We start from the raw sequence: 12,981 nt of genomic DNA, 5'->3' as shown, positions 1-12,981 counted from the left end.
TGGAACTTTTGCTGGGGGATGCTTTTTAGGAAGGCTGGTGTGGAGTCATGTACCTGCACGAATGAGGTCAACTTGCAATAAGTGCCTCATGGATTGGAGCAGCCCTCATGGGTCCTTGGGAAAAAGAGGTAAAGTCTGGTTCAGCGGAGAGTAGATGAGGTACAGCCTGCCTTGGGCAGTGGGGAACAAGTTTGGCGAGGATGTCATGTAGCCAATTTGTTGAGCCTGCCTGGCTCCTCCTCGGTTTAGTCTTACCCTGTCCTCATGATGCATTGTGAGAGTGTCTTCCCCTCATCCCTATTTTATGGATTTGTTCATTAAATCTACAAACATTATCTAAGCCAGTGCTCTGTACCAGGCTCTGAATCTGAGACCTGGGACCTATAGGTGGTCAGGCAGACTGACCCAACCCTCTGGGCCCACAGTCTGATGCAAAAGACAACTGGGTGCCAGCCTGGCTGGGAAAACAACCATGTGACCAGGGATCAGTTACTTCTCCTCTTTGTGCCTCAATTTTCCATCTAAAAAATAGTTATAATAAAGTCCTTTCCTTCTAATATTTATAAAGTACTCTGAGTAGAGCCAGGTGCATTGAAAGTACAATATCTGTATGACGTGTTTGTTTAAAGAGTTATCAAAGGAACATATTAATTGTAGGTTGTCAGTAAGTTCTACACTGGAGGTAAAAAGGGTGGTGACCTGGGAGTTGGAAACGTTTTCTGTCTTGATGGGGGTGTGGGTCCTGGGTGTGTGTAATTTTCAAAGTTCATTGAGCTGCACCTGTGAGACTTGTGCCTTTTACTATATGTAAATTATACCTCAATAAACAAACACACAGAAACTATAGAGAAAGAAAAGTATAGGGTGAAAGGAGTGTGAGGGATCCTTGAGGTCATTTTTAGACAAGGCAGTTAGAACATCTGGACATGAAAGAGTCCTGGAGAAGGAGGAGGAAGAGGAAGAAGAGGAGGAAGCAGAGGAGGAGGAGGCAGCGGCAACTCTGGCTATGGTGAAGAAAGATGAGGAAACTGAGGCTCTGAGAGATCTGAAGCTATATTAAGGGTCAACCTGAGGGGTTAGGATTGTCAGCCCAGGAAATTTCTTAGCAGCTAGGCCTCAGTGGGCCCAGGTTCAAGACTCTGCCCCTGTGGGTTCCCCTGCAGAGACCAGAGGAAGCATTGTATTTTCTAGGGGCTTCCCTTTCCCTATCCTGATGCCTGTTCTCATGGTCTTAGCACTTGAGAAGGACCATTTAATTCATGGGGGAAATAGGCTCCTAAATATGGACTGAGCAAAGGAGGGGGTTTTGAGAAGCTCTAATGCAGGGACATGCCACCTGCTCCTCCACTTCAGCATACACAGGTGCAGGCCCAGTTTTGACTCTGTCCTGTCTGTGGCAATGCTCCACCCTCCACCACTTTCTCCTCCCTCCCTCCCTCCCTCCCACACCTCCTGTTTTCTACCTGTTACCTGTCTATCCTTCCATCCTTTGTTTGCCTAGGAACCCAGGGCTTCCTGCTATGCTCCAGTCAGGGATCCCCAGGACCAGCTGCCTACTTCTACCCTCAAGCTGCTCCCAGCCTGGCCAGAGGAACTGAGGCAAAACATTAGGAGAGGAACTGGGAGAACTTTCCAGAGGCAGAAATATCTGAACTGACTCCAGAGGTTTCTCAAAAAGAGGGAGTTGACCCCTTGGAGAATGAGATGGGATAAGAATTCTTGAGGCAGAGACCTACATGGGCATAGATGTAGAGGCTTGAGAGAGGGTTTGGGCCTTTTTGGGAATACCCTGTACATCATTCTGCCCAGGGATAGCAGGAAATTAGGTGGGAAAAGGAAAAAAAAGCAAGTCTGGATGCCAGGAGAAAAGATGGTGTTTATCTGGAGGACATGGGAAAGGGGTCTATCCACAGGAAAGGGGTCAAGTGTAGTAGCTTCAGAGGAGAAGAGGGGCTAGAGGGGGAGAGACACTGTCTAGACATACCACCCTGAATGTGCCCAATTTTGTCTCATCTTAGAAGCTAAGTAAGGTCAGGCAAGGTTAGTACATGGGTGGGATGGGGTGGGGGAGAAGACAGAGGACCCCACCAAAAAACATTCTAGTTGTGGGATTCGGATTCTCTGAAAGAAGAGAGAGAGGATTTTGGTGTGGGGATGATATACCAGAAGGGAAACAGTGAGGAGGGGTCCAGGAGCCAGGCTGAAAGTCCTGATAAGAGATGTCAGGTTAGGCTGGAGAGCAGGGACAGAGGGTAGTGGACATAGGAGAGGATAACAGGAGGAATAGGAGAAATGCGGTTCAGGGAGGGAGGATGGCACATTTTGTGTCCTGTGACAAAGAACTAGAATAGACCTGACTAAAGCTGTTCAGGACACAGTGGAGGTGGGCTGGTGTGGTGATACGGGTGAGTGAGTCTTCGGGACCCAACACAGAGAGCAAGAAGCTGGTGCTCAGGCACTGTGCAGTGTGGACCTCAGGGATACTCTGGAAGGCACAGGCCATAGTGTCAGGCCAGAAGCTTTGTCCCATAGCAACCCCAATATTCTCTCCCACCCTGGTCTGAGTAATGGAGCAGGATGCTGAGCAGGACTGATCTGAGCTCTGGTCTTGGGTGTCAGCCCTAGTCCTCAGCCTTCCCCAGTTAGGAAATAAAATGTGGCTGCACCTCGTGTGAGCAAGACTGCTGAAGAATGGCTTATTCTTGCTCTCCACATCCTGGACCCTCTCTCTTTGATGCTGACTTCTTTCCTTACAGCTCCCCCAAGCATGGCCACTCAGGGCCTTTGCTCATTTCCAGGTGATTAGTCTTAGGCAGTCACAGCCTATGCTGAGTTAACCTGAACAAGGATCCTGACAGCCACCCACCTAATGCCTACCTTACTGTAGGTGCATCTTATAGGAAAGACTCTGTTATTACTGCATTTTACAGAGTTGTGGGCTTTGGCTTTTAACTGCATGCTTGCCTAAGGTCATACCAAGTCATTAGAGGAATTCAATCCCAAACCCACATCCCACTCCACCCAGCTGTCATCTCCCTCAACTAGGGTTCTCCTTATCCTCAGTCTCTGCCTCTGGGTCCTCCCCTGGGTTCTGTAGGCATATAATGAGGGTGGAGCCTAGGCAACTAGGTGACCTCGAAGTGATCCCACCTCTCTAGCAATGAGGATGGCATTGTCCCCTGCTCCCCCAAAGCCCATGAAGCAGCTCCCGGGGAGACTACAAAGTTACCTTGGAAGCCAGAGACTGACTGGAAGGTCATGATCAAGCAACTCATTTTAGAAGCACTTTTCTTGATAGTGACAGTGTTATTCCTGCACCCACTCCTGGAGAATTTGAAGTCTTAATTACCTTCTCTTCTGCAGGAGTTTGTGTGGTCTTGTCTCCCTCCACCTGGTGCTAGGTCCCAGGGGTAGACTGACTGACACAGGCCTCAACTTCTCCCACAGGAAGCCTTCCTCTGGCTCCAGCGACCTCCTGCTCTTGCTGGGTCCTTTGGGAAGATTTGCTTGTCAGAGTGGCCTACCCCTCACTCTTCAGCAGCTTTTCTCCAGCACCCTCCACTGTCATACAGAGGTGCTAGATGAGGGAGCACGGGGGTGTTGTCGAGGGCCTAACATTGCCACATGTCATCCTGCACACTTTACATGCATAGTTTCCAATCCTGGCCTGGGAAATGTGGCAACTGTGTCATCCTCATTGTAAAAACGAGGCTGAAGGGATGTGTAGTCACTGGTTTGGGATCCCATGGCAGATATGACTTAACTACAAACCCACTCAATTTTCACTGCATCTGTTTCTCTCAAAAAGGGAAGCAGGGGCTTCTCTGGCCTTTGAGACCCTCCAGCCTGCCAGCCACTTCCCAGGACTTCCTAGAGTTATTAATTAACTAACCTGCTTGTACCATAAGTCCAGAGGCTCATTGGACCACAAGGCAGGGAAACCTGGTTTGAATCTACATTCTGCCCCTCAGAGGGCAGAATGGGACCTGGGAGGTTATAGGTCTCACTGAGCTTGCATGTCCTCATCTACAAGGGGAAGGCTGTGGGCTGTGAGCCTGATGCTCTCTGTGCCCACCCACCCACAGCTCCTGTATGACAGCCCCAAGGCCCGGCAGGAAGTGGACCACCACTGGCAGGCCTCAGGTGGCCCCCACATCGTGTGCATCCTGGACGTGTATGAGAACATGCATCACGGCAAACGCTGTCTCCTCATTGTCATGGAATGGTATGCTGGCATCCTCCTGAAAGTCCCTTTGGTATCCTTTTGTTCCCAGGCTCCATGCCATTCTTCTAGGACTTTCTCTGTTCTTCAGAAAGCGGCTCTGGGTGACACCCAAGCACCCGAGGGATAGTAAAGTGGGTAGCTGCAGGGCCTGTCATGGAGCTGTGTAACTGGTCACCCTGGCATGTCCTGAAGGGTGGGAAAGAGATTATAGCTGTCATATGGCCTTTCTGGGTGTGGTTTGCACTCTGTGAAGAGGGCTGAAAGAGCCATCAGAGAGGACTGACACACCCTGAACATGTACAGGTAGGGACAAGTGGGGAAGAGGGAAAGGGATATACTTAGTCCCTTAACCTTTTCTCCTTCCTGGATCTGTGCTGCCATAGTCCCACTAGATGTTGATTGTTGAAGTTCAGGACCGGAAGCCAGGGCCACCTTCACCTTGGGTTTCTCCCATTAGCATTGTGGTTCAACCCCAGCCTTCCATAGACCCTGAGTTCCATGTCTGGGCCTCAATTCCTCTGTGTCTACCTTTCAAGAACTCTTCCCTGAATAGATTAGCCAGCTCTTCAGATTAGGGGTTTAGATCCTGGCTCTTCCATCCACTAGCCATGGGACTGTGGGTAGCTGCTAATCTTTCTGAATTTCTGTAACTCACAATGTGAAATGGAGGAAGATCTTAATGTAGTATTTATCTTAACCTTGACTCTGATCAGAGTGCCCCATGTATATTGCATATTCAATTTGAGGTGAAGGAACCAGTCCAGGATCACACAGAAGTACACATGAAGGAACACAGGGTATAATATACAGTAAGCACTTAGAGAACATTAGGTCATGATGATTATGATTGACATCCTGTTCTGCATTTTGGGAAACAGACTTGGGTGGGATTAGAGCTGTTGAGATCTCATAGCCATGTAGCACCACTGGGAACTCAGGGGCTTCAGGGCAGGGATATGAGTCCACCATCTTCCCTAGTTCAGTGAGTTCAGATCAACTCCCTCAAGCTGATAGCCCACTATGCGCCAGGTACCCCAAGGCACAGGAGGCTAACAGTGTCTGTTTACCAGGGAAGTAGCATTAGGGCTTGTGGCCTAGATTTCTGATGCAGGGCAGGGGCAGAGTGACGCCCAGTGTCCCCTTCCCTACTCACAGTCACCTTCTCTTGTAGCATGGAAGGTGGTGAGTTATTCAGCAGGATTCAGGAGCGTGGTGACCAGGCTTTTACTGAGAGAGGTATGTGCAGGCAGTTGGACCAGTGTTGGGGAGTCAGGTGAGAGGGCTGCATAGGAGTTGCGTGTGATCACATCTTCCCAGGAGAATAAGGGAGGGTGGGAAGGAATGTCCTTTACCCCCAAGGGGTTCTATGAGTCTGTGACACTTTTGGAGATGGACTTCAGATGGAGGCCTCAGAGCCTCTTGGTGCTGACTTGCAATGAGCTGGGAAGGGGTAGCCAAGGCCTGAGGAGAGAGGCCCAGGTGGACTGGGAGCATTCTTGAAGAAAACTGGGGTGTCTGGGGTTGGGGTTCAGGATAAAGGTCACCATTCTGTGCTGGCCTACTATACCATGTCCAGGATAGATGATAGGGTGGGGGCCCCAAGGTGACCTGACCTTTGATTGGCATCGCTGACCCCCCAACTCCCTGTATCTGCAGAGGCTGCAGAGATAATGCGGGATATTGGCACTGCTATCCAGTTCCTGCACAGCCAGAACATTGCCCACAGAGATGTCAAGGTGAGGCTCTAGGACCCAGGCTGTCCCCAGGGAAGGAGCAACTTTCCCATTCCACAACCCCTGATGGCTCCCAGCACCCGCTGGATGGTGGCCAATTTCCTTGGTCAACATTCCACGATTCAGCTCCTTGGCCCAGACTGCTTTTCTCTGCCTCTCCTCTGATGGTTCCTGCAAACTCATTATGCTCTTGCCAGAAGGATCTCTTTGTTTCCTTCAAATACTGCATAATCCCAAAAGTAAAAAGAATAACTGACTTCCTGCCTCCAGCCAGTAGGCCTTGACAAGCATCTCACTCCTCACCCAGCCCTATGAGATAGGGACCATTACCCATTTTATAGATTAACAAATCAAGATTCAGATAGAGAAGAGCGGGGGAGTGGCTAGCCTAAGACTGTAGTTGCTGCACTAGGATTCATTCATTTATTCGTCCACTAAATCAGCAAGAAATTTTGTGACCACACAATGTGCCAGGCCTCAGGTAGGGTCTGCCTGATGCTACTGGGTTTTCTATAAAATTACAGCCATAGTTTCAATATATTAGGACCTCAAACACTAGCATTTTAACAGAAAGATGTTGGCCTCTGCGGGGAAGGAACACAGGGAGTTCCACTTCCTGGGCTTGCTTGCCTTCCAGTGGTGGACTTGAAAGATGTTCTGGAAGCTCAGTGATCTAAATTTCCTCTCCTGGGAGGACTGTGTCTTCCAGGCAGCCCTACATGCACACACACACATACACGTGCACACATAAACATGCATATGCAAGCCACCATCAGAGCAGAGTTTGTTCCTCATAGGCCCTCTGCCCCAAATCTGGAGCATTACCCCACTTGGCTTATTTCTTCCTAAGACTAAGCAGAGGTGAGTGGAGGGGCCAACTCTGCATTAAGCTTTCCTCTGGCTGAATGCTGCCAGTCCATAGTTATCCTGTGATTCAGGATACATGTAGAGCCACAACAGATCACCTTGTGAATCCTTGCCTGACTTTGACCCCTAGCTGCTTCCTGATTTCTTTCTTTTCTTTTTCTTTCTTTCTTTCTTTTTTTTTTCTTTTTGCTTAAGGGGAGAAAAGCCTTCTGCAGAGCAGATGCCTTTCTATATGCTAAATTTGCTTCTCCGTTTTTATCCCAATCCAAGGTCAAATTATCTCAAAAGGAACTTGAGAAATAGCTCCCACTGGCTCCATACCAGAGCTTTGTCCAGTTCCCTGTCCTACCCAAGCTTGCTTGGGAATCCCTCCTGCTCCTTGGCATGAACCTACATCCTGCCCATTCATTAAAAGCCAGCTTCAAGGCTGCCTTTTCCTTGTAGCCCTCCCCACTTCCCCCATCTGCCAGGCCCGTCTGTGCTTCACAACTGGGAAGAATTGCCTTGGTACAGCTCCTGGGGTCTAATTAGTGGGGGCCTTCTCTGAATAGCCTCAGGTGGATTTTGCCCTGCTGTCCTTGCAGGTTTCCTTCCAGGCTGGGTGTGGGACATGTGCTTGGCAACACTGGCTTACCAGCAGTCTACCTTTTCTTACACCCCGATTATGGCAATTCATGGTAGCCTCAACAATTCAGGGTCCGAAGTTCCTGCCCCTAGGCTATGGCACTTGGTCATTCAGTCTTGACTAAACACCTGCCTCACTCTCCCCTCCATAAACAAAAGTGCACCTCTCAGTCACCTTGACTTCTCTATATGCGGTCCATGTTGTTGATGGCCAATGGCCATGTCTATTCATGAGATGAACCTGATTCCCCCTGTATTGAAATAGAGGGAGGGAGTATAGCTAAAGATCACCTTGGGGCTCTGTCTCTGCCTGGTACCTAACCCCACACACATTTTCTCTTCCTGGCGTAGCCTGAAAACTTGCTCTATACGTCCAAGGAGAAAGATGCTGTGCTTAAGCTCACTGACTTCGGCTTTGCCAAGGAAACCACCCAAAATGCCCTTCAGACACCCTGTTACACTCCGTATTATGTGGGTGAGTCCTTGGGACACGTTCAGTACTTCCCTACCCCTACCATACACCGCTGTGATACGTGGCATCCAGTGGGATATGGAAACAAAAGAGTTAAAGCCTAGCGAGGAGGGAGGGGAAGAACTGTCTGCATGGAGGCGGGTGACGTGGGGGGCCGGAGGCTGCAAAAATATTCTCCCAAACTTCAGCTTCTGCTTTTGAAAATAGATCCAGGAAAATTCTGGCTGTGGACTGTGAGCTGAATGACATCACAGCAGCTCTAAATATATATGTGATAAAAGGCTGCCATCAGCTCGGGACAGAGCCCAACCATGGTTGTTTTTCTCTGGTTTCTGTCTTCCTGGGATTCATATTCAGAAAATGGGTAGGCCTTTTCTCCACCATTAGAGGGATACAGGGTACCAGTCACCTGCTTTGTAGGAAAGGGTCCCTTGAATCAGGACCTGGGTGGGTCCTAAGGGTATGCACATACTCATGCTTCCTGGTAAAGCTCTGAGTGGCTCCCAGATCTGGAAAGAACCCAGAATTCTGTAAGTGCCCTTTACCTGAAAGTAGGATGCTAACAAGGGCTCTTTTCCCTCAGGGGATGTCTTCTGGGAGGGCAGCTAAAGGCGCAGGAAGCCCCCTGAGATAACCAAAATGGCAAACCCAGGAGTACTTTACCACTGAGCTAATCCCCAGCCCATTTTATTTTTAATTTTGGGACATTGTCCCTCCAAGTTGCTGAGGTTGGCCTCCAACTTGTGATCCTCCTGCTTCAGCTTCCGGAGTAGCTGGGATTACGGGTGTGTACCACCATGCTTGACATTTTTGCATTATTTTAACTTAGAAATCTTCTGGCTTGCTGACCTCATCACACAAATATGAAGACTGAGGTCCCTTGGGTTGGTAGCCATGCTGATAGTGTGATACATAGCCCTATCTGTGGGTCCTCCTTGCCTGTGACCTAGGCTGTATATTCAGGGAGACAAGGGACACAGGGCAGCTGGAGGGCTGAGGCTCTCTTGCCTATGGCAGGACTTCACCAAGCTCTGGACTGGCTTTTCCTCTTGCCTTCTCTCACCAAGGTTGAGACTAGCAGAAGAGCCCAAAGGATCTGGGGCTGTCTGAAAGCAGCTATTTTTTTCTGGAAGCTATTTCTCCTCTCCCAACTTCATGTATGTGCTGCCTTCCCAGAAGGTGTCAGACGCCAGTCTGCTCTCCCCACCTCCCATTCTGGGTACCTACTTCTTACCTTGCCCAGGTTTCAGGCTCCTACCTAGGCCCCAAGATTCTTGGGCCTGAGAACCCTCTTATGTCCTCTGCCCTGGCAGCCCCTGAGGTCCTGGGCCCAGAGAAGTATGACAAGTCGTGTGACATGTGGTCCCTGGGTGTCATCATGTATATCCTGTGAGTACCATCCCTACCCTTGTGTCAACCTCTTGTTCCCACCCCCACCATGTTCCTTCAATACTGCTTTTTTGCTCCCTGCCCTCCATGTCCATAGTGTAGGGCTCATGTATGTCACCACCCCTTGGGCAGGCTGTGCTTCCCTTCTGGCCATGGGATACAGCTCCTTCAGGTTGACTGAGGATGTCCCCATGCCAAGGGCCAGTGATGTTCCTGGGAGTCCAGAGAGCCAGTATTATTACCATGGTGTCTAGCTGCCTGTCTCACCAGTGAGGGGCTTGGGGTAGAGAATGGATCTGTCCTAGCACTGTCCGTGACTCTTATGCAAAATGACTTCCTTCCTCTCCTAGCTTGTGTGGCTTCCCACCCTTCTACTCCAATACGGGCCAGGCCATCTCCCCAGGGATGAAGAGGAGGATTCGCCTGGGCCAGTATGGCTTCCCCAATCCTGAGTGGTCAGAGGTCTCTGAGGATGGTGAGTGAGCCCCTCTGTCCCACCATGGTCCCTGTGGCCTTCATTCTGGACAAGTGACCTGTGTTTGTGGTGTCAAACTGACCTGTGTTTAAATCCTGACTTCTCCACTTCCTAGCTGTGTGACCCTAGGAAAATCACCTCAACTTTTGGAGCCTTAGTTTCTACATCTGCCAAATGGACTGATAACCTACTTACTCAAAACCCCTTCTAACTTCAAGTCTATCTATATACCACAAACATATCTGTGTTGTATTAGTTATCTATTGCTGCTTAACAAATTATCCTGAATATTTAGTGCCTTAAAATAAGAAATAGTTGTTAGTTCATTGTTTTATGGGTTAGGAAAGAAGGAGCACATGCAACTGACATGGGGGCCCAACATGTGGGAGGGTCTGTGGGGAGGGGTGGGGAACTATAATCTTATCACTCCCCTCTCTTCCCTGGGCCCCCTAGCCAAGCAGCTGATCCGCCTGCTGCTGAAGACAGACCCCACTGAGAGACTGACCATCACACAGTTCATGAACCATCCTTGGATCAATGTGAGCACTCCCTCTCCTATAGAGGGCAGGGTGTCAAGCTGGAATTTGGCAGCCTGGCAGGAGGATGGTAGTTCGGGAGGCCTTGGTGCAGGACTAGAATGGGCCCTTATACACAGATGTTTGCCACTATCACATCTGCAACCTGGCTTAGACATTGCCCCAGTCAGGATCCTTTATCTCTCTGAGCCTTGGTTTCCCCATCTGAGATTGGGAGGGGGATGAAAGGGGGCAGCCAGTACTGTTCCACATGCCCTTAGGCTCTAATCCATGGACTTGGGACTTCTAGCAATCAATGGTGGTGCCACAGACCCCACTCCACACAGCCCGAGTGCTGCAGGAGGACAAAGACCACTGGGATGAAGTCAAGGTGGGTAGATTCTGTCTCGGTCTTCCTGAAGTTTCTATGGTGATAGCTCCCTAGAGTCAGTGCTTGGCTCTTTCCCCATGCCTAGAGCACAGGAGAACCCTTGGCACTCCACATTTTGGACTGCATTATTCCATTCAGGGTAGTGCTCCTGGCTTACTCCCTTTATGAAGGGGAACTTTGAACAAATGGCTCAGTGAAAGGATTTTGAATTCAAGTCTTGGTTATAACCTCTATTATGACCTCTGACATTTGGGAGGGTGGCCACCCTTGTTTTAGACTTAGCAGAGGCCAGGTTTGATCATATGGGATAGTAGTCAGAGCCCTGGGACACCATGGCACAATCTCCAGGCCCCAGTGTTCTGGGTACCAAGTGAGATGGTATTCTCTACAGGCCTTGTGGTTCTGAACAAGTGGCAATGGCTCACTTCTCTGTCCTACTTACTCTTGATGTGGTCCAAGGATGTCACTACTTTCCTGTGCCCTAGTAGAAAAGCTCAGTGTCCATGACAAAGGACTATAAGTAGGATTATGTGGGTGCTGGGGCAGCATAGTCTGTCATTGAAGTTGTTAAGGAGCTGCCCAGATAGGAGGGTGATGGCTCTTAAAGTCAGTATATCCTGTACTTTTCATCCTTCATGCTGTCTGTTCTCAGGAGGAGATGACCAGTGCCCTGGCCACCATGCGGGTGGACTATGATCAGGTGAAGATCAAGGACCTGAAGACTTCTAACAACCGGCTCCTCAACAAGCGGAGAAAAAAGCAGGCAGGCAGCACCTCGACGTCACAGGGCTGCAACAACCAGTAGCTCATGGTCTTTGGAGGAGTTAGGCTTCTCAGCCCGGGTGTCAGACTACATCTGAGGCTCTGGCCAGGAGGGCCCAGGGTCAATCTTTTAACAAAAGGATTATTTTGTCATTTTAATTTGTTACTTAGAACTTCAGGATGGAGGACCCTGACCCAAAACCTCCTTTAGAGCAGCCCCAGATCAGGCTCAGGCCCTAGAAAAGGCCAGGGCCTAAGGGATAGGGAATCACTTGCTGCACCTTTGGCCAGCGTTGCCTGAGTGAGGCTGTATCTCTGTCCCACCCGAGGCATGGCTTTAGCCTTCTAGGTCACTGGGAGTTGTGGCTGGACTTCCTTTCTTCCTTGGAGATACCCATGTAGGATAGACAGATGGGCTTGGCCTTGAGAAAGGCATCTGGCCATTGGTTGTCATGGTGACCAGGGACAGTGTTACTGTCTGTAATTGCTGAGTAAATGAGCAAGGGAGGAAGAAGAAACAATTGAGGGCCTACTTTTGCCTTCTTGGGGAGACTGGTCTCTTGCTCTCTGGCTGACCCTCTCAGGCTGCCCCTTCTTTGATCTCCCTGAAGCTGCTGGGCCCAGGCTGCTGCCTCCCTGAATGGTGCAGCCCTGCCTTGCTGCAGTTCAATACTGGATGGCACTCAGAGCTCTCTCCACAAGGAGTTCTTGGGTCTAGCCATCCTGTCACTACCCACTACACAAAGGTTGATTTCTCATCTCAACTGAAGGTAGGGGGTATCTTTAATCCTTTTCAATTTTGGAAAATGTCACGGTGACAAAAGCCGCCTACCCTCACCTGCTTACCAGATCCCAGGTAGGACAGCCCCTCTCTGTTGATGCCAGGGGTTACCTTTTGTTGTACTCTTATGAGACAGGATAGTTGGCTCCCAGAAAGAGACCAGGGTCTCTTTCTGACTCTAGATCAGACCCGAGGTGGTAGAAGGCTGCTGAGCCAAGCTCAGAAGGTGTGGTCCTGGCTTCAGCCTGAATTGGAGCAGAGAGCCCTCCTGGCTGATCCAGGCTTACCCTGTCCCACCCTGCCAAGTATAGCCTCAAGGTGCTGAGTGTTTGATATGGGGACTGACAAGTGCCTGACACCCAGCCTAGTTCAGGATTCCTGGCCCCTCTCTCACTGGCTGGGAATCTCTAGACTATGTCACATAGAACAATGCTGCTGGGTTTTACATCCACATATTAATAAACACTGTTTTGACATTTTCTCCCGGTTCCTAGGTTTTTCTTTGTCTACATGGGTGGAAAGAAGTGACCAAAGGTCTGTTGCTTAGCCCTACTAGTGATTTCACTTCAGCTGGAGAGGGTGCCTCTGGCCTGGTAAACATGCCAGGCTGACTCTTAGAGACACTGCAGCTTCACTAGGCGTGGGAAGGTCAGAGGGGCTGAGGGATGGCAGCTGACACATGCCCCCAGCTCTGTGCCGCCCCTGTGCACTGTGTGTGTGACACCCACCCCCGTCCCTGCATGTGCC

At 49.9% G+C, this 12,981-nt stretch overlaps 1 protein-coding gene across 4 annotated transcripts in view; it reads left to right on the top strand.

Moving 5' to 3' along the window:
• Mapkapk3 (MAPK activated protein kinase 3) overlaps positions 1–12,715 on the top strand; it is a 29,430-nt gene extending 16,715 nt beyond the window's left edge. For all 4 annotated transcript variants that reach the window (XM_076867370.1, XM_076867368.1, XM_076867369.1 and 1 more), the window contains 9 exons: positions 4,086–4,225; positions 5,397–5,461; positions 5,882–5,961; positions 7,801–7,924; positions 9,235–9,310; positions 9,661–9,785; positions 10,239–10,324; positions 10,611–10,691; positions 11,344–12,715. In XM_076867370.1, the coding sequence (XP_076723485.1) occupies positions 4,086–4,225; positions 5,397–5,461; positions 5,882–5,961; positions 7,801–7,924; positions 9,235–9,310; positions 9,661–9,785; positions 10,239–10,324; positions 10,611–10,691; positions 11,344–11,496 (930 nt within the window). In that variant the 3' untranslated portion in view covers positions 11,497–12,715. The remainder of the gene's footprint in view (positions 1–4,085; positions 4,226–5,396; positions 5,462–5,881; positions 5,962–7,800; positions 7,925–9,234; positions 9,311–9,660; positions 9,786–10,238; positions 10,325–10,610; positions 10,692–11,343) is intronic.
• Positions 12,716–12,981: the final 266 nt, after the last annotated feature.

This window comes from Callospermophilus lateralis, chromosome 10 (assembly GCF_048772815.1).
Source record: "Callospermophilus lateralis isolate mCalLat2 chromosome 10, mCalLat2.hap1, whole genome shotgun sequence".
Classification (NCBI taxonomy): domain Eukaryota; kingdom Metazoa; phylum Chordata; class Mammalia; order Rodentia; family Sciuridae; genus Callospermophilus; species Callospermophilus lateralis.
The sequence above is the reverse complement of the archived record's forward strand: the minus strand, read 5'-3'. Positions and strand labels throughout refer to the sequence as shown.